General features: G+C 44.9%; 1 protein-coding gene and 1 long non-coding RNA gene across 5 annotated transcripts in view; both read left to right on the plus strand.

The window, feature by feature from the left end:
• The window catches only part of MVB12B (multivesicular body subunit 12B), a 97,418-nt gene extending 75,417 nt beyond the window's left edge, over nucleotides 1-22,001 (plus strand). For all 4 annotated transcript variants that reach the window (XM_081847754.1, XM_081847756.1, XM_081847753.1 and 1 more), the window contains exons 8-10: nucleotides 199-254; nucleotides 3,633-3,692; nucleotides 20,265-22,001. In XM_081847754.1, coding sequence (XP_081703880.1) covers nucleotides 199-254; nucleotides 3,633-3,692; nucleotides 20,265-20,351 — 203 coding nt within the window. In that variant the 3' untranslated portion in view covers nucleotides 20,352-22,001. The remainder of the gene's footprint in view (nucleotides 1-198; nucleotides 255-3,632; nucleotides 3,693-20,264) is intronic.
• On the plus strand, nucleotides 18,153-20,167 carry LOC309333881. The gene is made up of 3 exons (XR_014152751.1): nucleotides 18,153-19,104; nucleotides 19,317-19,645; nucleotides 20,030-20,167. It is a non-coding gene; the product is annotated as an uncharacterized lncRNA (long non-coding RNA).
• Nucleotides 22,002-26,942: the final 4,941 nt, after the last annotated feature.

Consider the following 26,942-nt stretch of genomic DNA (forward strand, 5'->3'; position numbering starts at 1 on the left):
TTCTGGACCTGGCTTTTAAGTCGTGTGAAAGCTGAAATGTAATGTGGAAATTAACGGGGAATGTCAGGGAGATGGAACAGACTGACACGTGAGTACAGTGTGAGAGAGATGTAGATTTTGGGGACTTGGCTGAAAAATAGTGCTGTGAATCACATCAGCATTGAGTGATGGCTAATGCTGCTTTCTTTGTGCTTGTAGCGATGGAAGGAGTGCCTTTTATGATCTCGGAGAAGTTTGCCTGCGCTTCCGAAGGGGTAAGTTATTTTATCCATGTACATAAGTGTATATTTTCTAATCGCTCTGGCCATCCTTCCTTCTCTCTGCTCCTTCTCTGTTTATTTTCAGCATTGGTACTCAGGCCTCTGGCCAAAGAAAGGCTCTCAGTGTGGCAGTCTCAGTTCTGAGACAGTCCCTGGCCTCAGGTTCAAAAGACATGGCATGTGAGGAAAAAGGAGGAAGAAGCAGAAGGAAAAAAGCAAGCTCAACCACAAGTTTTTAAAAGTTACAGTTGATGGCAGTCCTGGCTATCTTGCCATTGATATAAACAGCAACCTTCCTCCTGAACCACTTTTAACATGCACCCATTCCAAAAGCAGAACTGGTGACAACATCCAGAACAGGAAAATAGGACAGCTCCTAGCACACAAGAAATACACATACAGAGGAACAGTATTAGTTTTCCTTGCCTGGATGGCCCAGATGTAGTGATGGCCAGAAGTTAGGTCTGTATCTATTGATAGATTTATTGAATCATAGAGTTGGAAGAGACCACAAGGGCCATCGAGTCCTATTGGGGAATGACCATGTTCATTCATTTCAATGGGTCTACTCCAAGTAGAATTTAGTTGGGCACAACCCCAAGTGAATCAAATGGCCTCTTTCCCCTGTGCCTGTGCTGTCTCCAGCCAAATGAAACCGAACCTTGCACCCGCCGCCCCGACTCCCTATTTCTGGGAGCTGCTTAGACCTTGAAAAATGTGAGCTATTCCGCACATGGAGCGCAAAGTAACTTGAGCTGACCCAACTCCTCTTGGTTGCCGTGACGACGTTGGCTGGCTCCCAGCTGCCGCAGAGAAGGACAGCCTCGCTGGTCCTGTTTACCAATTCCTCTCTCAGAAGTTGAGAGGTCATTACGTCCTAATGAGGCAGCAGATGGACCTCGGCTGGAGTCCGGGCAGCGGCAACGCAGCCTTAAGAATAACCTCGTCCATCTTCCCTGCTTCTTCTTCCCCCTCTGCCTGGAGAACACAGCCAGTGCCCAAATGTCTGTTCATACCGTAAAAGCTCCTCTTGGGCAGTTAGCGTATTAGGCCAGAAATGGGATTTTTTCCCCCCTAGATCAAGAGCTGCACTCCCTTCTGGGCAATGTCCCAGGATCCACATGACAGTAGTGGGCAGGGTGAAAGGCAATAGCAGGCAGAACAACAAATGTAGGTTTTACCTTTGTACAGTAGGCTCCGTAAATTAACACACCCCTCGCTGTCCTCCATCCTGGCAAGCAAGAGGCACCATCAGAGTTCAAGGACACATTCCAGCCAGGCAAAATCACTCAAGGAGGGTGCAAAGCAGGGCCAATGAGGGGTGTGTCTGAGGAGAAGGGGTGTGGCCTCATGAGAATTCCAAGGGCCAGATAGAGAGGCCTGGAGGACGGCATTTGGCCCCTGGGCCCAAGTTTATGCTCCCTTGCTTTGGATGGTAATGTGTATTACTTGAGAGACTGAGATGGGTTTAGCCAGCCTTGCTGCCTAGCGCACTCAGCACACCTTATTCTTATTGCTGAGTTGGGCCCTGAAGCCCAACTTAACAGCACCACTCTAGCTCATACATGTCCAGTTTGCAAAGCAAAGAAGCTGGCCTGAGACCACCCCTTTCACTGCCCCAAGAATGGCAAGTGGGGCTGAGGTAGTGGAGTGCCCTTCTCCTCCCCATCACATGGGCCATTGCAACAGGCAAATCCAAATCTAGTTCTTCCTCCCCTTCCCCTCCCAAAAAACCCCTCCCTGCCTGTTACTGAATTCAAAGGAGCCACTTTTCATTTATTTATTTTATTGCACTTCTATCTTGGCAACTTTCTAAGAAATTTCAGGCAGAATACATGTTTCCTCTCCCAACCTGCACACAAACACACATCACATAGTATTTCCCCAACAACCCTAAAAGGTAGCTACAGAGTGCTGATTAGCTAAGAATCACCCAATAAGCTTCCTGGCAGAGGATTTGGAACTGGCTGTCTCCCCAACCCTATAACTGCTGAGACACTTAAAACCGCTAAGCCACACAGTCTTTTCAAATCTTAAGAGCAAGACCCTGGGTAATCCAGCCCAACTGAGAGCTCCAGTTCTCATTTCTGCAGCACGAACATCAGGGACTGCTCTCTGTCACAATTATACCTTGATTCTTATTTGACACACAGAAGAGTGAACCCTTGCAGCTGTCACCTGGGAGCCTCCCCCTTTTCCCTCAGTCTCACGCCCTGAGGAAACCTCTCTGGCCTGCCTCTCACGCAGGTTTCTTTATGCTCTGTCCAGCACCCTCTTGTGTACATCCATATCCACCCCAAATACAAAGAACAAAACATACATGTAAATAGAATTAACATTGAGCTATCTAGAATTAAAAATCATAGAAAAAGCAAGATAAGAAGGAAAGGAAAAGGGAAAAGACTGTCTTGCGATTCTCCGTCTGTCAATTATTCAAAATAATTATTCAGTTATTCAAAACATTTAGGGCATACATTCTGTTTCCCCCCCCTATTTTCTTTAATTGTTTTTCCACATTTATCTCAAAAAGACTCAACAAAACACACAACAAAGAAAAACACACCACAATACAACAAAATTAAACACAGAGAAAAGTTATTTCCTCAAATACCTAATTGATAACTGACTTCCTCGAATCCCCTCTAACTGAATTTCATTATAACACCTTTATAACAGTTCTCCAAGTTCATACATTCCAGAATAATTTCTAGCTGTGCTAGTATCCAGCTTTTTTCCATTCTGCTAGATGGTATTTTCTGAGTCTTCCCTCCCAGTCATCTCAGATTCAAAACTTTTCTTAAAAGCCACACATGTGAGACATAATTGTCTTGCTTCCTTTAGCTATTAGGAAAAAAACGCACAATTTTTGGGATGGGGGAGAATGCCAGCCTGTGAAGAATCAGAGAGGCCACCTGTTCATCCATTGAGCCAACCACATTGATTATAATTGGTATGGGGCTGCTCTCAGTACTTTTTAATGGAGTGCAGAGGAGCAGTGACCTCCATTGTGATAATCAGGTATCTGCTTTGGCAGATAAGTGTACTGATAACTGAGACAAGCTAAGTTCTACACAGCTCTCATTGAGGGTGAAGTGGAAAGAAGTTCCAACCCAGTGGTTACTCTTCTGGTCACTGATAGTGTCCTGATTTTAAGCTTAATTTTAAATGGATTGTCCACTTGTTTTTTTCAGGGGAGATACCCACGATGTATTGGGATCCTGTGACCCACTGGACTTTTGTGAGCCTCTTAACTAATCCCTGCACTTGCTAGGAAGCTGGAACATGCCATTTGCTGGAATTATCATTTTTATAAACTGATTGTTCTTGTTGTTGTTATTGCTATTGCTATTGTTATTTTGCATTTCCTTATAGATGCAGCCAGTTGATCTCCTGGGCATCACTATTAAATCCTTGGCAGAAATCGAGAAGGAGGTAAGTCCCTTCTGGAATTTTGTCTTTCCTTGATTCACCACCTGAGTTCTTTTCAGAGCCTGGATATGATTTATTCGCTTTACAAATCTGTGGGTGAAATTCTGCACCACCATAACCCAAAATCTGCAGCATTCTGCAGTGTCTGTATTTTGATGCAAATATGCATAACTTTCCCCACGTTGCACAATTTATTTTGTACATATAGATAAAGCTTCAGACCAGCACTTAACACAAGCTTGCTGTGGTTCCCTGTTGGGATTCAGTTAATCACTAAAATAATATATACAACATGGTGATTAACAAACAGATTTTATTTCTGCTGCAAAACATTTTGGCTTTCGCCTTTGTCAGCTGCTCTGGTGGGGATATATTTATATTTTGAGACTGGGAGAACCCATACAGGGTGGGATGAAATCTTGGCTTTAAAATTTGCAGAAATCTAACTCAGCCTCTCCTCCAGCTTCTGAGGTTGTTATTACGATTACGATTACTATTACTATTATTATTTAGAGGCAAAACTGGGTGAGGCAACATTTATAAGAGGGGTTCTGCATTCACATTTCTCCATCCAGGGAAGAAAGAGGCAGTATCACCGTTCAAAGACACATTCCAGCCAGACTAACACACTCAATAAGATTGCAGTGCAGGGCTATTGAGGGGCATGGCCTGGGAAGAGTTCTGAGGACCAGATAATGAGGCCTAGAGGGCCGCAATTGTCCCCCAACACCCAGGCATGTGGGGGGTGGGTATGGAAAAGGGGATAGAAAAAGTTTCTCTCATAATACTCTAACTGGATGGCTTTCAAAGATTAGACAAATTCCTACAGGATAAGGCTGCCATTGGCTACTAGCTTTGATGGCCATACTCTGCCCCCTCAGAGGCTTTAATGCTTCTGAATATCAGTTGCCGGAAACAGCAGGAGGGGAGAGTCCGCAGCTTTTCCATGGGCATCTTGGTTGGCCACTGTAAGAACAGTATGCTGGACTTGAGGGGGCCTTGGCCATTCTTATGCTTGAGGTTTCCCATCCCAGGTATAGGAAACGTTCAGCTAAATGGACCACTGGAGTCTGACTGTGTAAGGCAGCTTACAAAGTGCTGATTTCTAGCCCCAGGATCACTAATTGGCTATCCCTGTTTGACAGTAACATGATGCCACAAGTGCATACATTTTAAGATAAATCAGTCTCTCAAGATTCGACAAGGGAAGTGTTGTTGGCTTTTATGGCTTAATTTCACAAAGCCTCTTCAACTGCATTTCAAAGGACTTAATTTTATTCATATCCTCCCAAGTTGCTGCCTCCCTCCCTCACGCCCCATGCCCCCACTCCTTCTCAGCAGGCCTCCCCTCCTGAGCACAGTCACATGTAATGGTCTTTAAACGAACACACTTGCTAACTGGCAGGAATTCAGGTTTGGTTGTTCATTTGTTTTTTAAATGTTGGTTCCAGCGATTCAGCTTGGGAGTTTTGGTTATTTCTCTCCCCCCCCCCCAACCCTCACACCCCAATCCCAAATGACTGGAGAAATTCGTCTTGATTATAATTGCTCTTACCCACGCATATCTAATTTGTATCTTTTTAAGTGTTAATTAGTAAACAGTTTGAGCTGACATCTTTATGCGTTTGCATCTGTGAAAAATAGCGCTTATTGCTGCCTTAGCTGCGGGCCCTTGCTGCTCACTGCAACATTGCGACATTGACATAAAATTAATGAAGACATGGGTGCCAATTTTTTTTTTGAGCTGCCTTTAGGAAGATCTCCTCCTTGGCGAGACTCTCCTTCATGCCATTTAATTTATTTATTTTTTTAAGGAGGGGGAGATGTGTACTCATACATCACTTTCTGTGCAACATCTTTGCTAAGCAGGCGTCCATATTAATTTTCCAAGAACGTGGTGCACATTTCCCAGTTACCTAGATAGCAATCAAACTTGCAACCGGGATAATGCCAAAATGTATTCTCCTTTCTTTAAAACTTTCCCCAGCCATTAACTTTCAAGATAACCAGGTGTTGATAATAAAACAATGCAAAAAAACATAAAAAATAAACAAACTCTGCTCTCTTATAGTCACACAGTGTCATCTAGTGGTGGCATTAAATATTGCATTGGGAGGGAATGTACTTGTTCATTGCATTTATATTATTACTTTTTCTTCAGGGAGGCATACATTTAATCCCCGCAACAACCATGTGAAGCAGGTGAGGCTGAGATGCAGCGACTGGCCCAAGGCCACCCAGCAAGCTTCATGGCCAAGTGGGGATACAAACCCACGTCTCCCAAGTCCTAGTCTGACACTCTAAACACTACAGTGGTACCTCGGGTTAAGTACTTAATTCGTTCCGGAGGTCCGTTCTTAACCTGAAACTCTTCTTAACCTGAAGCACCACTTTAGCTAATGGGGCCTCCTGCTGCTGCCGCGCTGCCGGAGCACTATTTCTGTTCTCATCCTGAAGCAAAGTTCTTAACCTGAAGCACTATTTCTGGTTTAGCAGAGTCTGTAACCTGAAGCGTATGTAACCTGAAGCATATGTAACCCGAGGTACCACTGTACACCACAGTAGGTCTCATACATAAAGTAGATGAACAGGGCATACAGTGGTACCTCGGGTTACATACGATTCAGGTTACATACACTTCAGGTTATAGACTCTGCTAACCCAGAAATAGTACCTCAGGTTAAGAACTTTGCTTCAGGATAAGAACAAAAATCATGCTCCAGCGGTGCGGCGGGAGGCCCCATTAGCTAAAGTGGTACCTCAGGTTAAGAACAGCTTCAGGTTAAGAACGGACCTCCAGAACGAATTAAGTACTTAACCCGAAGTACCACTGTATTAACTTGCTCACAAAAATGAAATTGTGACATTATGTTACTGACAGACAGGGATAGCCAGTTAGTGATCTGGAGCTAGAAATATTCCCTCCCCCACGAACATGAATCAATTAGTCCCTGGTGGCTTAATCAAAATAGCAATTGAGGGTGTGGTAAAACGTTCACTCCAAAAGAGAAGGCATGTCTTTTGGATTTTTAATAATAATAATAATAATAATAATAATAATAATAATAATAATAATAATATTTATACCCCGCCCATCTGGCTGGGCTTCCCCAGCCACTCTGGGAGGCTTCCAACAAAATATTAAAATACCATAATACATCAAACATTATGCAACAGAACTCCCATTCCAGGTATGACTACAGTTCTGATCTCCTCACTTCAAAACTAATATTGTAGAGTTGGAAATGGTTCTAGAAAACGGTGGCTGAAATGATCAACGGAATGAGGTGACTCCCCTTTGAGGAAAGGTTGCAGCATTTGGGGCTTTTTAGTTTAGAGAAAAGGTAAGGGGTGACATGGCAGAAGTGTGTGAAATTATACACAGTGTGGAGAAAGTGGACAGGAAGGTTCCTCTCCTTCTCTCGTAACACTAGAACTCGTGGACGTGCAATGAAGCTGAATGTTGGAAGATTCAGGACAGAGAAAAGAAAGTACTTCTACACACAGCACATAGTTAAACTATGGAACTCATTCCCACAAGAGGTAGTGATGAGCACCAGCTTGGATGACTTTAAAACAGGATTAGACAAATTCATGAAGAATAATGCTACCACTGTCTACTAAACATGATAGCTGTGCTCTGCCTCCACAGTCTAAGGCAGTATGCTTCTGAATGCCTGTTTCTAGAAATTGCAGGAAAGGAGAATGCTTTTGCATCATTGTAAAACAAAAACATCTTTGCCTGAGGTCAAAATAATCACAGTTGGCACCTAGCAGTCTTCCCAGGGGAGAGCATTTCATAAACAGAAGAATACCTGTTCTCTTTTTCCCTCGTAGTTCATGACATCAGATTATGATCCTGGGGTTTGGTCACATTCATAGCGGGGAAACTATGACTTTGTTTTCCCCCTTCAGGTCACTGCCCATTCCACACCTTAACATGGCTTAGTAACTTCTTAATATTCATTCTATTTGTATACCAGCTATCCTCCCAGCGGGTGGCGCTGTGGGTAAAACCTCAGCGCCTAGGACCTGCCGATCGTATGGTCGGCGGTTCGAATCCCCACGGCGGGGTGAGCTCCCGTCTTCGGTCCCAGCTCCTGCCCACCTAGCAGTTCGAAAGCACCCTTAAGTGCAAGTAGATAATAGGTACCACTTTATAGCGGGAAGGTAAATGGCGTTCCGTGTGCTGCGCTGGTGCCGGCTCGCCAGAGCAGCGACGTCACGCTGGCCATGTGACCCGGAAGTGTCTGCGGACAGCACTGGCTCCCAGCCTTTAGAGTGAGATGAGCGCACAACCCTAGAGTCTGACAAGACTGGCCCGTACGGGCAGGGGTACCTTTACCTTTACCTATCCTCCCAGCAGCTCATGGTGAGTTACATGGGTTTATCGCTAAAATTCAGAGGAACTTACCTAATGCTAAGAGCTGTCTCTGGGGGGGGATGAATTCTGTGATCATATTTTATCCTGACAACAATGCTATTATGTAGGGCAGGTTGAGAAAGAGAATGCCAGTGCTCTGTCTAGTCAGGTTGTAAGGGATCAATTCCAACCTGTTATCTCTGAGGATGTGGACAGGCTGCTTAGACAAGTTAAACCAACCACCTGTTTTCTCGATCCCTGCCCATCCTGAGCCAGAGAAGGCTGAGCAGTGGGCTCTGAGATAGTGAATGCTTCTCTCTGTGAGGGAGTCTTCCTGGAACCCCTTAAAGAGATGGTTATTAAACCACTTCTTAAAAAGCCATCTTTGGACCTGGCCACTATGGCCAGTTATCACCCTGTCTCAAATCTTCCATTCCTCAGCAAGGTGATTGAATGGGTGGTTGTGGAACAACTCCAGGCACGCCTTACAATAAGGATTCAGGCCCCATCATGGGACTGAAACTGCCTTGGTTGTGCTGGTCAATGATCTCCAGTGAACTAGAGAGAGGGGTGAAAGCTGTTTCCTGGTTCTGCTAGATCTTTCAGCGGTTTTTGATACCATTGACCATGGTATCCTTCTGAACCCTCTAGCAGGGCTGGGAGCTGGGGAAACTGCTATGCAGTGGTTCTACTCCTTCCTAGGCCGTGTCCAGAAAGTAGTGTTGTGGGTGAATGCTCAGATGCCTGGATGATCACTTGTGAGGTAAATCAGGGCTCCGTCCACTCCCCCATACTTTTAACATCTATATGAAACCACTGGGTTTGGGCTGTGTGTTCACCAGTATGCAGATTATACTCAGCTCATTTAAATTAGAACAAGTGTTGATGGTGAATGTCCTATGTGAGTGTCTGGAGGAGGTTGGAGGATTGATGGATGGTGGCTAACAGATTAAGGTTGAATCCTGACAAGACAGAAGTACTATATCTGGAGGACAAAGGGCAAGTGGGTGTGCAGAACTCACTGGTCCTGAATGGAGTAACTGTACCCCTGAAAGACCAGGACAGCTGTCCATGGATGTGCAGATTAATTCTGTGTCCAGGGCAACAGTCTAACAGCTCCATCTGGTACACTGGCTGAGACCCTATGCCTGCGCACCATCTTGTCAGAGTGGTAGATCCCATGGTTATCTCCCACTTGGATTACTGCAATGTGCTATATGTAGGGCTACCTTTGAAGGTGATTTGGAAACTACAACTAATCCAGAATGCGGCAGCTAGACTGGTGACTAGGAGCGGCCATTGGAACCATATTACAACGGTCCTAAAATATCAACATTAGCTCCCAGTACATTTCCAAGCACAATTCAGAGTGTTGGCACTGACATTTAAACCCCTAAACTGCCTTGACCCTGTATACCTGAAGGAGTGTCTCCACCCCCATCGTTCAGCCTGGACACTGAGGTCCACCTCTGAGGGTCTTCCAGTGGTTCCCTCACTGAGAAATGAAATTACAGTGGTACCTCGGGTTAAGTACTTAATTCGTTCCAGAGGTCCGTTCTTAACCTGAAACTGTTCTTAACCTGAAGCACCACTTTAACTAATGGGGCCTCCTGCTGCCGCTGCACCGCCAGAGCACGATTTCTGTTCTCATCCTCAAGCAAAGTTCTTAACCTGAAGCACTATTTCTGGGTTAGTGGAGTCTGTAACCTGAAGCGTATGTAACCTGAAGCATATGTAACCCGTGGTAACACTGTACAGGGAACCAGACAGGGGGCCTTATTGTTAGTCGCGCCCATCCTGTGGAACGCCCTCCCATCAGATGTCAAGGAGATAAACAACTATCTGACTTTTATAAGATATCTAAAGGCAGTCCTGTATACGGAAGTTTTTGTGTGTCTGATGTTTTGCTGTCTTCGATGTTTGAATTTGTTGGAAGCCACCCAGAGCGGCTAGGGCAACCCAGTCAAATGGATGGCATGATGATGATGATGATGATGATGATGATGATGATGATGATGATAGATGTTGTTGTTGTTGTTAACTGGTGCACAGTCATCTAGTAAGTTTCATCGCTGAACGGAGATTTGAATCTGTTGCTGAGCCGTTAACTGTCCAACTGACTGAAACCTCCAGCCAATCAGACTGACATTTGCCTACTCTTAGCCCTAATCCCACCCACTAAGTCTTAAGGTAGCCTCCCCTCTCCTGCCAAATCCTGTTACCTAGCAACCAGCTGCCAAACAGGCTTGTCACATTATAACAAAACAAGGCCACGTTGCAGTCACAGAGCTCACAGAATATATTTTCCTTTTAAACAAAAATGCAATATATGTATATGTATATGTATATGTACATGTACATGTACATGTACATGTACATGTACATGTACATGCATATGCATATGCATATGCATATGTATATGTATATGTATATGTATATGTATATGTATATGTATATGTATATGTATATGTATGCACATTTCTCCACTGAGTCCAACAACTTCTGGAGGGCCACAGACTCCCCATCCCTGATTTAAACACTCTGTTTCCTTTTGCATCCAAACTTGGTTTGCTGGGCTTTATGTTCTGGTCTTTGGACAAAATTCACACTCATAGCTTCAACATCCAGCACAATGTCTGTCTTTGCATCCCCCCTCCCCTCATCATCCCCATCCAGCCCCACATAGGAATATAGGAAGCTGCCTTATACTGTGCCAGACTTTGGGTCCATCTACCTCAGTACTGTAAACACTGACTGGCAGGAGAACTCCAGATTTTCCAACAGCACGTGTGCCCTGGCCCTACCTAGAGATGCTCGGGATTGAATCTGGGACCTCCTATGAGCAAAACAGATGCTCTACCAGTGATCTACAGCCCTTCCTGGCCAAAAACTGCCTTATATTGAGTCAGACCATTGCTACATTTAACTCTGTGTTGTCTACACTAAATGGCAGCAGCTCTCCAGTTTTTCAGACAGAGGTACCTCCTAGCCCCTACCAAGTGATGCTGTGGATTAAACCTGGGACCTTCTGCACACAGATCAGATGCCCTGCCCTCCATTGCATAACACTCAGCTGGTGAAAAGCCCCAAATGACTCAAAAGGTTGCACATTAGTTTGTGACATTTTGGTGGGCTTTAATGAAGGCTGTTGCTCTACTGTGGCTTTTGGCTTAATCATGTCTTAGTAACCAAAACATCAAAACCAGGATCAGATTCCCTTCCAGTCATTGCCCATAGCAAGGGCAGCTAAACAGAGCAGTTTGTGTCATCGGAATCAGGCACTGCTTTGCAGCTTCTCTTTCCAGCAAGGTTTGCTCCACTTTGGAATGTTCTACAGTTGTACCTTGGTTGTCGAATGGAATCCGTTCCAGAAGTCTGTTCGACTTCCAAAAATGTTCAACAACCAAGACACTGCTTCCGATTGGCTGCAGGAGCTTCCTGCACTCGGAAGCCACGTCGGACGTTTGTGTTCCAAAGAACGTTTGCAAACTGGAACATTCACTTACGAGTTTGCGGTGTTCAGGAGCCAAAACATTCGAGTCGCAAGGCGTTTGACAACCAAGGTATGACTGTACTTGCACTCCTTTTGCATCACACCTTGGCACCAGGCATTTTCTAAGTATGTAAGATTTTTTATTAAAGTTTTTCACAATACAATAAAATAACAGCTACCAAAAAATGCAAACATAACAAGTAAAATGCAGAATCTTCTCCAAAAGGTGGTTCTCAGTCCCCAGCTCACTTCCCAGCTCTTGCCCAGGGTCCTTTTTCCTTCCAGCCTCTCACCCGGAGAGATCCACATTACCTTGTCTCCCACCCAAGGCTCTCCATTAACCATCCACCACCCCCATGAGTACACAATCCCTGGACCATAACAAAGGTCCCATACATAGGACTCCAAAGAGAAATGAAAAAGAAAAAAGAAAGAAACAAGAAGGAGAAGGAGAAGGAGAGAGAGAGAGAGAGAGGAGCAAAATGAAATGAAATGAAAAAGACAATGAAAAACAACAGCAGAGAAAACTGATTTTCCATCTATCAGTTAACATTAAAAGGAAAAAAATATTTAAGACATTCAGTCCATGATCTTCTCCACTTTCTGTTAAACAATATTTAAGTCAAAGTTTCTCAGAACCATTCATTTATTTTTCCCACAGAAAGTCCAAGAGGGTATCAACCATGTTTTTTCTTTAATATTTACTTTACCTAGGGCTGCCATATGTCTGGAAATCAGTTAAAATGTCTGGGAATACCCATGGTTTTTGGGGGTGAATTTCCTTTAAAAAGCTCGAAAACTACTGCTACTTTTTATAGATCTTGCAAAAAAAAAAAATTAGCAACTTTTGTATCCAGATTTTCACTTTTTGAAATATGACAACCCTACTTTAGCTCCCTTAATTCCTACCACCATTCCTCCGTATTGAGCAATACTAAATTCTTCCACCTATGTCCATGTTAAAATCTCTCCACTGCGAGCACATATTGGAATATTATTCCATATTTTTTCCTTGTCACTTAATTCTAGCCTACTTCCATACGTTCAAATTCCATTGCCTGATATATTTCCATTTCTTGTGTTTACAACCATTGTGAGGAAGGCATTTCCATTTCACCATCTGCTTTGTTTAGTTTAGCTACATTATCCAGTGGCACTAGTCATTTCCCGAAGACCCCAACAAGAGAGGCATTGTCTGTCATGGACCGACAGCTTCTAGAATAAGTGAGGTTGTAGCTTCACTAAAGGCAGTGTAGTTTTGTGGCACCAGGAGCGACAGGATCATTCAATCCCACATGGTTGCAGAGGCAAGCCCAAACGCTCAAATTATGCTCCCAAATTCTGGGAATGCCAGAAGCTGCCTTATATAGAGCCAGACCATTGGTCCATCTAGTTTAGTGCTGTTTTTGGCTAGGGAACTTCAGACCTGAGGGTCAAATGTGGCCTCCCAAGTCTTTCTGCTGTTATGGAGGCATCCTGGGTGGTGGCTCAAAAGTATGAGGGGCAGCAAGGGAAAATTTAGAAGCTGGTTCATTCGTTGAATGTGGCACTGCCCCTCCAACCTCAGCCAGCCCCCACCTGCCTGTTGTGGGGGGGGGGGATTGATTAATAAAATCAGTCCTCCTGGCAAACTGGAAATATCCTCTCACTCGCCCAAGTTTAGTATATACCTCGGGTTACAGATGCTTCAGGTTGCGTTTTTTGGGGTTTCAGACTGCCGAAACCCGGAAGTACCAGAATGGGTTACTTCCGGGTTTTGGTGGTCGCACATGCGCGGAAGCACTAAATCGCGCTTTGTGCATGCACAGAAGCGCCGAATTGCAACCCATGTGAGCGCAGACATGACTCTGCGGGTTGTGAACGTGCATCCCGCACAGATCACGTTCACAACCCGAGCGTCCACTGTATTCCACCATTCTTCAGCAGAGTTTCTTTTTCTTTGAGAAAAATAAGTGGCTCACGTAAATGTAAACTAAGCTTTAATAATAAAGAAAACTGACAAAATAACAGTGACTGAGAGAAACTAAAGCAACATCATGAGGCAAGAAACAAGAAGAGGCAGTTGGTTCCTCTCAACTGAGATTCTTAACTGAACACACCCTGAAGGGAGGGGCTGATTCTAGAGCAAAACACACAAGCTCTGCCCACCAGATACCAGGCACTCTACTATTCAAATTAGGCCCCAGTGTGTTTTTTTACACTGCCTGCCTTCTTACATCTAAACCAAGGGCTGGCCCTGCCCATCACCTGCTGCTTCTTCAGGTCTCAATATTGCCCTTGTATAACTCAGCAGCAAAGAGAATGGGAACAAAATCAGAATTAGTTGGCTCTGCCTTTCATTGGCTCCACCTCCACCTCCTTTTGGGGTCTCTCCAAATGCTCATTGTACGGAAATCCACTTATCCAGACACAAGGAATTAATACCGAAGTTGTGCCATACACACCATAGATTCAGATATCAAACAACCTGACCTGTGTGTAGTATAGTGGTACCTCGGGTTACATACGCTTCAGGTGACAGACTCGGCTAACCCAGAAATAGTACCTCAGGTTAAGAACTTTGCTTCAGGATGAGAACAGAAATCGTGCTCCGGTGGTGCGGTGGCAGCGGGAGGCCCCATTAGCTAAAATGGTACTTCAGGTTAAGAACAGTTTCAGGTTAAGAACGGACCTCCGGAACAAATTAAGTACCGTACTTAACCCGAGGTACCCCTGTACTACAAACAAAAAAGCAACCTTTAAGAAGCCTTACTTTCTGTGTTTTGTTGGTCCTTGGCAGCCACTTCACCAGAAACCTTGCAGGGAGGAAGGGGGAGAGATCAGACAAATAAGAGAACTTTCATTTTCATACTTGTTTTGCAAGGTTTTCCTAGTTTTACCCTGTCATTTGAAGGTTGAAATTCCATTATTGGGAACACATTAGATATTTCCCCAAAGGAATCAGTGGAAATCATTGACTCATTATGTGAACACTTGCCTAACAAACAATTTCCTGAGAATGTATTGCGTTCAGATAGTGAAGCCTGAATGTGCTTCTGATAAATAAACATAAGCTGTCTTAAATTACACTCAGAAAGTATCAGTGTTAACCTGTGCTGTTGCATACAAACTGCCTATGCTAACACAAAATATTTTTTTTATTACATTTATTTATTTATTTATTTATTTATTTATTTATTTATTTATTTTTATTTATTTCCCACTCTTCACTCTAAGGTCCCAGGGTAGGTTACAACATTAAAACACAATATTGAAAACAGCAAAAATAGCAAATATAATAGCAAATATAAAATAGCAAAAATAATAAGGTGGGTCAGAAAAAATATACACATAAGGTATCAAAAGCCAAGGTAAAGAGGTGCACCTGCAGCATTTGATGGAAGCTGTATAATGAAGGTGTCATAAGGTGGGCGATATTCAACAAACAGCTCGCCCACACTTCCTCTTGTCCCAGGTCTGGGCGGTCTTTCTGTCACCTTGTTGCTTCCCCTGCTGTTTGCCACTCAGTCAGAACAAACATCATTTGGTTTTTCTGCTGATTGATTTCTGTTCCAGTTCACCAATGGGCAGTGGATTACCCCAGGGTAAAGTGGCTGGACAGGCAGAAGTGTGGTTAAGCCCTAAATAAAAGTACAGGCCTGTGCAACAGGACCTTATCCCCTCTCCTGTCCTCTCCCCAAATATGCTCTGGAGGGTTGGGGAAAACTCTAGAACAGATTTGCAGGGGGGGCGGGGAGGGAGAGCAGTAGCTAAGTCAATTGCAAAGCAGGTAAAACTTTCTTTTTTTATATAGTAATTTTTTAATAATTTCAACATGTTGATATTATCATACATACAACAAAACTTCATTTCTTATACAATCATTTTGGACTTCCATCAGCACTTCTGATGACCCACCATTCTTATCACTACTTCTGCATTTCTTAAATTCATATTGCTTTTAATTATCTTAACTAACAATTCTCCTCTTTACCATTTTTGCAATAATTCACCTTACAAAACTTCTTGCAGACCTACAAGTGTAATCTGATCATCACAATTACTTTTCAAATAGTCCGTAAATTTACACCAGTCTTCTGTGAATCTCTGGTCCCTCGGGTTTCAAATTCTTCCTGTTAATTTGTCTAATTCTGCATAGTCCATCAGTTTCATCCTCCATTCTTCTTTTGTCAGTATTACTTCTTGCTTCCAATTTACTGCCAATAATATTCTTGCTGCCTTCGCAAAGCAGGTAAAACTTTCAATGCCGTCTTCCTGCTTTGCTACGCCGCCCCCCCCCCCCCCGCCGAAGGGAGAGGAGAATCGCTGGCGGGCATTGGACCACCCAGCAGCAGCTGGCCTTGACACCAGACTTCTGGGTGGGGTAGGGTGGGGAGGTTAAAGTGGGGAAAACAGTTGGTTTGATGTGAATGAGTTTTGGATTAGGGGGAGGTTAAGGTTTTTTTATGAATTAGCAAGTCTTAGTTGTGCTTTGTTTATTATTTGAGTATTTTTTTTAAATGGATGTTACGTTATATGAAATATTAATATATTACATGATCGCCCCCACCTTCTCCCCATGGTAAAAGGCATTGTTTTTTTCTTTTTGCTGTAAGTTGCTTGGATACCTTTGGGTGACAAGTGACTAATACATCTAATAAAGGAAATCAATGAATGATGCATCTCTGTGGGGAGGGAGTTCCGCAGCTTAGGGGTCTCCACAGAGAATTGCCCTCTCCTGGGCCACCACCATCCCAAACTTCTGAGGGTGGAGACCCACCCCCTGCTGGTTTCAGCACCTGAGAAGGCCTAGGGAAGGAGAGGGTCTTTCAGATGTTCAAGGCATTTGTGGGCCGTGGTGTGAGGATGAAGCCTGTGACACAAGTTATAGTGATGGCTGCTGCCTTAGACGGTTTTTAAGAGCTTAAACACATTCGTGGAGGAGATAGGTCTACAAATAGCTAGTAGCTGTGATGTTAAATGGGGACAGTCTGTCTTCAAATGGCAGGTCTTTGTTGTGCAGGTAATGACAAGGGTAGAGGACTCTTTTGACTGGAGGGTTCCAGGGTAGAAACAGCAATGCTAGGCTAGATGATGATGATGATGATGATGATGATGATGATGATTTATACTCCGCCCTCCCCAGCCAAGACCGGGCTCAGGGCAGCTAACACCAGGTATAAAACAATTGATTAAAATACAACTTAAAAACAAGATTAAAATACAACATTAAAATTCAGCCTCAATTCAGTAGAAACTCAAATCAAAAACTTTTTGGGGATGAAAACATCAAATCTTCACCAAGGCCAACTATCCAGACTGGTCCTACATGGGCCAGAAAAAAGCCAGGAAGTCCCCAAATAGGAGTTCCATCACAGAAGGAGAAAGGAAAAAAGAAAGAAAGAGGGGGAGGGGATCAAGTTGATTCCAAGCCAAAAGCCAGGCAGAACAACTGTGTCTTACAGGCCCTGTGGAAAGAAATCAGATCCTGCAGGGCCCTGGTCTCATGAGACAGAGCGTTCCACCAGGCCGGAGCCAGTGTTGGAAAGGCCCTGGCTCTGGTTGAGGCTAATCTCTATCTATCTATCTATCTATCTATCATCTATCTATCTATCTATCTATCTATCTATCTATCTATCTATCTATCTCTTTTTCATGGGTTGAGGCTAATCTATCTTCCTTAGGGCCTGGGACCTCTAGGATGTTGCTATTTATGGACCTTAAGGTCCTCCACGGGGCTTGAAGATCAAGCTGTTCTTACAACACTAGTGACCTCAGCTGCCTCCTCTTAATCTGGAAACAGCTTTCCCTCTTTAACAGAAAACTTCAGAGGTTCCATGCCAGCATAAATGGCACAAAAATTGGGCTACTGTGAATGAAGCAATGCTTGTTTGATGTGGAACCTAAGATACGTAGGCATGCGAAACTACTGTATTTTTCGCTCTATAGAATGCACCTGACCATAGGACGCACCTTGTTTTAGAGGGGGAGAACAAGGGGGGGAATCTCCCCCTCTGCGCAGCGCCCCTTCAGTGAAGTGGCAGGAGAAACGGAGCCCCTTCCATTTCTCCTCCCGCTTCACTGAAGGGGCGCTGCGCAGCTCTCCCTCTCTGTGCAGCGCCAGGACCCCTCTCACTCTCCAGGCTTCAGGGATAGCCGCCTGAAGCCTCCTTTCAATGAAGCCTTGGGAGCGAGAGGGGTTGGTGCGCACCGACCCCTCTCGCTCACCAGGCTTCAGCGAAAGCAACCCGGAAGCCTCTGGAGCACGGCAGGAGTGCTCCCACTGCTCTTCGGAGGCTTCGTGTTGCTATCGCTGAAGCCATGGAGCCTGCATTCACTCCATAAGACGCACACACATTTATTTCACCTTAGTTTTTGGAGGGGGAAAAGTGTGTCTTATAGAGCAAAAAATACAGTATTTTTTTATAATAATAAAAAAAAGCTGAAATGTGACGGAGGACCCTAAACCCAGACCCCCTGAGGGACTGAGCATGATCACTGGCCTCCAGAAGCCACAGAATGTTCAGCATCGGGTAAGATACAAGTAAACTGGCACCCTCTTATTGTATGCTGCACGAAGGCTGAGTAGCTGGTTGGAGTCTAGAGCAGGAGCATCTTGTTAGCAGTGGCTTGTGGGCAGCTTCACTCTCAGGACACCAATACTGGCTTACCCTGCAGATTGCAGCATGTGCTTTAAAGCCTCAGAAATACGCAAGAGCCTATTAATATTATTGGCAGGCTTCCTATGGTCACAGGTAATGCTGGGCTAGATGGATCTCTGGTCTCATCCAGGAAGTAAGATGGGACCAGCCAGTAAGAAAACAGTATTTAGTATTCAAATGTTTACTTTTGGTGTTGCACTGTGGTTTGGCCACAAGGTGGCAGTATTTCTACATGTACTGTTCTTCACACTAGGCTTTGGAGTAAATGCTGATTTAAGTAACAGCTCAATGAAGACACTTCTCTGGTTTAATCCCTTCTGGCAGGAGCCAAGGGCTTTTAGGGACATCTGCAGGAACAGATGATTTTGAATCCTCCACACACACCCTCCCCAGCTGAAAGAACTTCCATGTGTTGAGGAGATGGTTGTACTTACTTCTGCCACTGCATGTCAAAAAAACCCTGAGGCCAAATAGTTTAATGTGGCCCCCAGGCCTCTCTGTCTGGCTCTCAGAACTTTTCCCCAGACCAGTTTAAATGTTAAAGCTTTGTGCACTAGCTTGGTTCCTGCACATGCTTCTTTCTGTCCTCCATCCAGGGAAACAAGAGGCAAAAACACATTTCAGCCAGGAACAGAAACACTCAAGCAAGAAGGGTGCAAAGCAGGGCCAGTGAGGGATATATATGGTTTGGAGTGAGTTCCATATAAAAGGGAGGCCAGATTTGGCCCCTGGACCACAGCTTCCCTACCCCTGAACTAACACTCCCTCCACACACTCCCCACCCCAAAATCTCTTAAGGAGATTACCTAATTTAGGGATTCTGGTCACATCTACACCTTACACTTAAAGCACTTTGTTTGTTTGTTTGCAAAATCATAATATGCACTTCCATAAAAATACAGCAAGGCGGAATGCACAGTGGTACCTCAGGTTAAGAACTTAATTCGTTCCAGAGGTCTGTTCTTAACCTGAAACTGTTCTTAACCTGAAGCACCACTTTAGCTAATGCGCCGCCAGAGCACGATTTCTGTTCTCACCCTGAGGCAAAGTTCTTAACCTGAGGTACTATTTCTGGGTTAGCGGAGTCTGTAACCTGAAGCGTCTGTAACCTGAAGTGTATGTAACCCGAGGTACCACTGTAATATGAGCAAGAGATGCATGAAACTATAATTAAAAACATCCGTAAATGCTGATGGGTTGAAAGGAAAAATATAGTGATGTAAAGACCTGACTAAACCTTTTTTCCCTCCTGAAGTCATCTTCAGGAAGGGAAGGGTGCTTCATGCCAAACCTCTGTTGGTAAGGGGTTCCACAAGCCAGGGATTGCCACATGAAAGACTCATTCCCTAGAGAAAGCCAACCAGGGGCATGGGGAACCTCTTAAAGTGGCTTCACCACCTCCCAGAGAATTTTGGGAACTGTAGTTTAAGGGTGCTTGGGTTTATAGCTCTGTAAGGGGGCAAGTTAAGGGACGCGGGTGGCGCTGTGGGTAAAACCTCAGCGCCTAGGACTTGCCAATTGCATGGTCGGCGGTTCGAATCCCCGCAGCGGGGTGCGCTCCCGTCGTTCGGTCCCAGCGCCTGCCAACCTAGCAGTTCGAAAGCACCTCCGGGTGCAAGTAGATAAATAGGGACCGCTTACCAGCGGGAAGGTAAACGGCGTTCCGTGTGCTGCGCTGGCTTGCCAGATGCAGCTTGTCACTCTGGCCACGTGACCCGGAAGTGTCTGTGGACAGCGCTGGCTCCCGGCCTATAGAGTGAGATGAGCGCACAACCCTAGAGTCTGTCAAGACTGGCCCGAACGGGCAGGGGTACCTTTACCTTTACCCTTTACCTTTAAGGAGGCAAGTTACATGTCCCAGGATTCTTTGCGGAGAAGCCATGTGCTTTAAATGCATGTGGTGGATGATGACCTAAGCCTCTCTTTGTTACCCAAACACAAGTGAGGTCAGCTTGGAAAGAGTCTGCTTTAAAATCTCTAGGTGTCCATTCCTCAGCTGCCTTGGCTATCTTGATGGTTGTGTGGTGTGGCTTATCTGTGAATCCAGTTCAACGCATCTCTATTTCTGTTTCCCACAGTACGATTACAGCTTCCGGACAGAGCAGAGCGCTGCAGCCAGGCTCCCCCCGAGCCCCACTCGATGTCCACAGCTCCAGCAGTCCTGAAGCCCCCACCCCTGGGTGCCACGGAGAGGGGAAGCACATGTACTACTGAGAGGGGAGAGTGATTCCCCTCCTCTCCACGTAACCTTTTCCCCAAACCCCTTTATTCTCCCCTCCCCACAAAAGCAGTGTTACTGGAACCCTTTCCAGCAAAGGGGACTCTCTCTTTCTTTCTTTCTCTTTCTTGTGTCTGATGATTTGTCGCTGTCTTTGTACAAAATAACTGGATAGGGTTTATTTCTTCTTTGTTTCTCTCTTTTTATTTTTGATATCTCTTCTTGCTTCAGAGATTTTGATTTGGCTGCGTTAACCCTTTTCATCAACTGTCTTGACCTCCCATATCTCCTTTCAGGGTCCACTCTGCATCATAACCGTGCTAACCAATGTGTTGGATTGATGGATGTGTTGGTCCATCGCCTTTTTTATGATGATGTTTGCTTTGTTTCTGATAACTGGTTCTGCCAGGTTAAAATCCAGTGAAGGCATCTTTCTCCAAAACGCCTTGCGCCATCTAGGAAGCCACAGCCACCTCATCTGTGGCTTTTAACAGTGATCTCCCAGCTGATTCTGGAATACCGCCAATCCAGTGCAGTCTTACTGCTCATGTGGGACTCTAAAATCACAGCATATCATTGGTTCTAAACTTGTACCTCAATCTCTATACAAGGTTGAGGTTTATGTCTGGACTGAACAGAGACAATAAACTGGGTTGTGCTTTTGGTTGGCTGGTGTTCTTCCATAACCTGTGACAGTTTCACTCAGCACTGGAGGAGGGAAGAAAGTAAACAAGAAAAGCCAACAATTTTGCCTTCTTTGCCATGAAAATCCCACACAGCCAATTGTCTGCAGTTGGAAATGAGCTGAAGACCTTTTGTGGCCTGGACTTCCCTCTGGCTCCTGAAGAAGCCTGGAGATCCACTCTCCGAGTCCCACTAGCAAAGCCATTCTTCATCCAAAGATCATGCTTATCCACCTTACTTGGTTTCCAAGGCCTGTTGGTGGGGGGGCGCTTCTTTTTTCCAGCTGAAAAGAAATAGACCTAGATGTTTGCCTGGAAGCGTGGGAGATGCTCTGTGGTGCACTCTGTCTATCTGTCTCTGAATGCAGACTGCCTGGAAAGATGTCCAGACTTCCATTCTCTCCCCAGAAATACTTGAATGTGGCAGCTAAGAAAACAGCCAATCAAAACATGCCGGTCGCAGCAGCTGGCTCCTAAAGTCTTTGTCTCCCCTATTGGCTGCTTGATGATGAGAGCGACCACCATGTGTGCCTCTGGAAGCCTCCTGAGAAGGGAGTTAAGACTTCAGTTCACAACAAGTCTGGTCCCACTTCGCCAGTCCAAGGACAACTTTTAACTTCAGTCTCCAGCATGCTCACGACAAGTGTCTTGTTCGAGACCCAAATGCATGTCTTGGTGAAATCTGTTAACTGTATTATTATTTTTTAATGTTATTTCGGAAAGCCTGTGTGATCTCATGTGCTGCTGTTTGAGAGTCACTGCCAGAGAGAACAAAATGTTTTTGAGGGGCAGCAAAGAGGGACAGGATTATTACCACTTCTCCCCACCCACTGCCCTCTTCAGGTGGAAAGGTTCAGCTGTGTAACATGTAAATAATGAACAGTCTTCAAATTAAAACACGGTGGTCATAGAAAGGCAGCTGCTCTTGTGAGTTGTTTGGCAAGCATGTTCTTTAATTGTTCTTCCGAGGTTAAGTGCATGGATGAAAGTTGATATAGACATACCATCTTCCTCCTGACGGTGTGGGATGTTCCTAGTACTTTATTATCTGTAGCCCTAATCTCCCATTTGGCTACTATTCTATGTCTAACAAAATTCCGATTTTTCCTATGACAACGACTTCAATGCTTTTTTGAAATACCAAATGTCAAAGTCTTTTTAAAGTGTCTTTTTTTCTTCTCTTCTTTTTTGGTGCCTCTGCTTTGCTGGTGCCCTAAGCATGTGCTTAGTCTGCTTATAGGCTGACCCAGTACTGCTTCCAACTCCAGAGTTACAAGAATCCTCTCCAGCCCAAGTGGGTGGGTGGGCAGATCTGAAGCTTTTGGGTGGACTGAGTTGCTGCTGTTTCATTCCCTCACAGTTCACAGCAGTGTTTACTTGATAAGAGTGTTTTCATGGGCCTTTCTCTCCTCCAGGTTTTTGACACATATTTCCCCGCTGTCTTTATCTGAAGAATCCGTCTTCTAAAGCAAGGGTGGGGAAGCCGTAGCCCTCTAGTAGCTGTTGGACTACAACTCCCATCATCCCTGACATTGACCATGCTAGCTAGGGCTGATGGGAGCAGGAGTGCCACAGGTTTCCCACCCCTGATCTACATGCTGCTGTCTTTGTCACTGTTCTCCCTCAGCCCTGAACCCCGAATATTACCCATGGAGCAGCAAAAGCTATGGCTGGAATGTACCACTTGAAACTGCAGGTGGGGACTCACATCATAGACTGTTCCCCATCCAACGCATACACAAAAGCCAATCTAGCATGTCAGGGGAAAGTCTAGGTTACCCCCTTTTGATCTGACATGCTAGGTGACGGGATTATTGTTGGGGGTCAGGTCCACAAAAAGGCTTACCACATCAGCTGAGAACTAGGCCCTATGGCTCATTAGAAGAAATGAAAAAATGAAATGAAAAAAATAGGTTGATAGTGCCAGGGTGATTATTTTGAAGACCAAGTCCCTTTTCTTACAAACATGGAAAAAGCTGGTGCGTTGGAGCCTGCCACTGTTAATTTTTCCTGTAGGGGGCAGTCTGTACCTAAAATGAGAGCGTACAGAAACCACGTGAGTCCCCCCCTCTTCCTTGTTGAGAGGCCCACAGAGACTTTCACAACCAGCCCTTTATCTACTGGAAAAGCACAGGTTGACCCTTGTCTTCCCCCACTGGAGGTTGCTGGTATAGCATTTAGTGTGTTCTGAACAGACAAATGCGTTTCACAGGTGATGCTTTGTCTCAGAAAAAGAAAGTGATGCAAGCTGTCTGTACATTGCCAAATGCAACAATTTGCACACACATCTCTTTTGTTGTGTGCACACATGTGCAAGTCTCACTGACCTTTTTTAGTGCTTCCTGTGGGTCATTCCAGCAACCGCCATGGGGGGGAGACAAAGGGGTTGGTTCCTTGGCATTGTCCATGTGTTCCTGTAGATCAGGGGTGGGCAACCTAAGGCCCGTGGGCCAGATGCGGCCCAATCGCCTTCTAAATCCGGCCCGCGGATGGTCTGGGAGTCAGTGTGTTTTTACATGAGTAGAATGTGTCCTTTTATTTAAAATGCATCTCTGGGTTATTTGTGGGGCAAAGGAATTAGTTCACCCCCCCCCCAATATATATATATAGTGTGGCCCACCACATGGTCTGAGGGACGGTGGACCGGCCCACAGCTGAAAAAGATCTCAGAGACAAACATGAGACAAAGCACTAGGCTGGATATAAGTGGTGTTACTCCTGTGATTTTATAGTGGCTGAAAAAAGTGCAGCTGCAATTGTGAAAATGATTCCCAGCTTTCCTCAGCAATGATGATGCCACGACTGAATGCATTAAGGAGCATCTGATAGCGCAAATGGGTTTAAAATTCACTGGCAGAGCGCCTGCTTTGCCTGCAGAAGATCCCGGTTTCAGTTTATGAAATCTCCAGGGCTTGGAGAGACCCTCCTGCCTGAGACCCTGGAGAGCTACTGCAAGTCTGCGTAGACATTACTGTGGTACCTTGGGTTACGAACTTAATTCGTTCCGGAAGTTTGTTCTTAACCTGAAACCGTTCTTAACCCAAGGTACCACCTTAGCTAATGGGGCCTCCCACTGCTGCAGTGCTGCCAGCACGTGATTCCCGTTCTCATCCTAGGGCAAAGTTCTCAACCCGAGGTACTACTTCCGGGTTAGCGGAGTTTGTAACCCAAGGTACCACTGTACTGAACTAGAAGGGCCAATGGTCTGTTTCAGTACAAGGCACCTTCCTGTCTTCAAATCTGTGGAGTAAATTGGTTATTTTCCAAGTAGATATGGAAGACAATCTTCCATTAGGATTGGGTTGATTGTGGCTCTTCAGGAGTTGCTAGACTACAATTACCATCAAGGTTAACCATTGGCTGTGCTTCATGTGTGTTGGGAGTCTGGCTGTGCCTGCTCCAGATGCTGTCGATGTGCTTCCCAGGTGCTGCTCAACTGCAGCTCCTGTCGTACCTGAACTTCGGTTATAGTTGCTGGGGCTAATGGGTTTTTTTGTTCACCAACATTTGGAGGGCACCACAGAACACCCCCAAAATTGTTGAGCTGTTGTTGTTTTTTACAGAGACGCTAAGATCCAGAGCAACGGACGTATGGCAGCCCTATGACTTTCAAACTGGAGAGTCACACAACCCCAGCCCCACCTCCCCCCCCCCATTAATGATTAAGCTTGGTGCTCTGTTTTCAAAAAAACCATCAACTGTGGGTCTGTTTTGCCCAGGCGACTTAAGAGTGCTCAAATATAAAATGCATTAACAAGAAGTTGACATTTTTTTATGACATCAGATCATACAGGCAAAAAGAAACACTTTTTTATGCAGTTGGGAATCTTCAGTTGTATTGTATTTGTGCGTGTGTGCGTGTGTGTGTGCATATGTGTGGTGTGTGTGTGTGTGTATTTTTAAGATGCTATGCATTTTATTTGTGATGGGACATTGAAAGTGGATTAACTCGTTCATTAATTAATCCTATTAATATTATCCTTTCATATTTATTTTAGATTGCCTTCCTTGTATTTTAAAAGGGAAGTTTGTGTCTGAAAATTTAGCCTGTATTCTTAATATAATTTGTTAAATAAAAGTTTTAACCAGTTTCATTTTCTTCTTCTTCTTCTTCTTCTTCTTCTTCTTCTTCTTCTTCTTCTTCTTCTTCTTCGGAGTTTTGAATTTTGGTTCAGGTGGAGGCATTGCATGTTCAAATGGTTCCCCCACCTTCTGCTTGTGAAAATCTAGCAGCTCAGGAAGAAGTGTACTTCTAACCTAGGCTTCTCCTTGAGATGCTAGGGCTTTCTTATTTAATGTGGTTGGCCATTCAGATATGCAACTCATCCATCCACATTCTGATCTGATATTTCTCCAGAGTGTGGTACGTCTGATTATCGGTTGCTGGGAAGCACGAGTGGCGTGAGAGCTGTTGCACTCAGATCCCGCTTGTGAGCTTCCAAGAGACATCTAGATGGCCACTGTGAGACCTGGATGCTGGACTAGATGGGCCTTTGGCTTGATCCAGCTACAGTGCTGCTTACATTCTTATAATAGGCTTTCAGGCTCTGATCTTTTTGGAGTACCTCCAAGGAAGATGTGCAGGCAGTACTGAAAAAGGGCCCACACTGGGAAAGCTAGCACCTCAAGGATCAGGTTGGGTTAGACTGCTCCTCCCAGAGGCACTAGCTTTCCATACAAAGGAAGGCATTTGTGTTTAAAGGAGTATTCTCACTCAATCTGAGTTTTCTGAATAGCACTCCATCCCAATTTGTTGCTCATCAAGAAGCAAACATACTTGTTCCTTCCATATTTCTATCCAAAAAACAAAAGCAGGCAGGGTCATTGGGACTTACCCATACACTTCAAAAGAAAGAAAGAGAGAGAGAGAGAACAGTTTCAATGCATTAATACTTAATGCCAATAAATTGTTTTAAAACAGAAATGCTATTAGCTCTTGGCCTGATTTCAAAAGCCCTTCTCAAGCAGTTCGCTCAGACCTCCAGCAAGAATGGTCTGTCCATTTCCTAGGCCTTTTGGGGTCGGAGTGCAGTTTGAGAAAAATCAGTGTTGGGGTGGTGGAGGGGGTAGGAGAAAGAAGAAGTACTCCCCACCTGATCTTAGCTGTGGGTCTGCCTATTGCTGGTTTTGGCCCTTTCCACTACTAGCATGTGGCTTCCAAAAGATTAAGCCCCCCCCCCAGTGCAGGGATAGCCAAAGTGGTGCCCTCCATATGTTGTTGGACTACAACTCCCATCAGCTCCAACTAGCATGACCAATAGTCAGGAGTGATGGGTGCAGTTATGAGACTGATGGGATAGAAAGCAGAGAGCCCAACAGTAGGTGGTGCCAGAGCCAACTAATTATAGTTCTGCCCCCATCCTCTTCCCTGCTGAATTCTACAAGGGCAACACGGAGACTAAGGGGGTGGAAGTTGGCAGGCATTGTGACCCCCTGGGCTGGTTGTCCAAGGGCAGATTGAGGTTGGTGGGGCAGTGCCCCATTTGCCCTAATGGACCACCCTCCACTGGAGTGCACCTCATTGGTTACCTCAGCTCTAATAAAATTCTCTAAACAAAAATAAAAAATTTAGTTATGGAGTAACCTGAGCCCAGGGCGGGTGTGGGATAAAAGGCAAACTCTTCACCAAGTCCCATTGTCCCAGCCTTGTTTTGGCCTAAAAGCTTAGTTTCAGAATCCACCCAGTGCATTTGATGAATCTAGTAGAACAAGTTGTTAAAAATTCCAAGTGGGGAATTCTATGCTGGAGCCAACTTTTTTCCTTGGCCTTCTTCATCTCATTCCCCCAGTTGCTTCTTCCGCACGTCACAGAGCAACCTGGCAGCCGGAGAGGGGATTTCATCACTTGCTTGGCC

This window comes from Podarcis erhardii (genome assembly GCF_964252035.2).
Source record: "Podarcis erhardii genome assembly, chromosome: Z".
In the NCBI taxonomy this organism is placed as follows: Eukaryota; Metazoa; Chordata; class Lepidosauria; order Squamata; family Lacertidae; genus Podarcis; species Podarcis erhardii.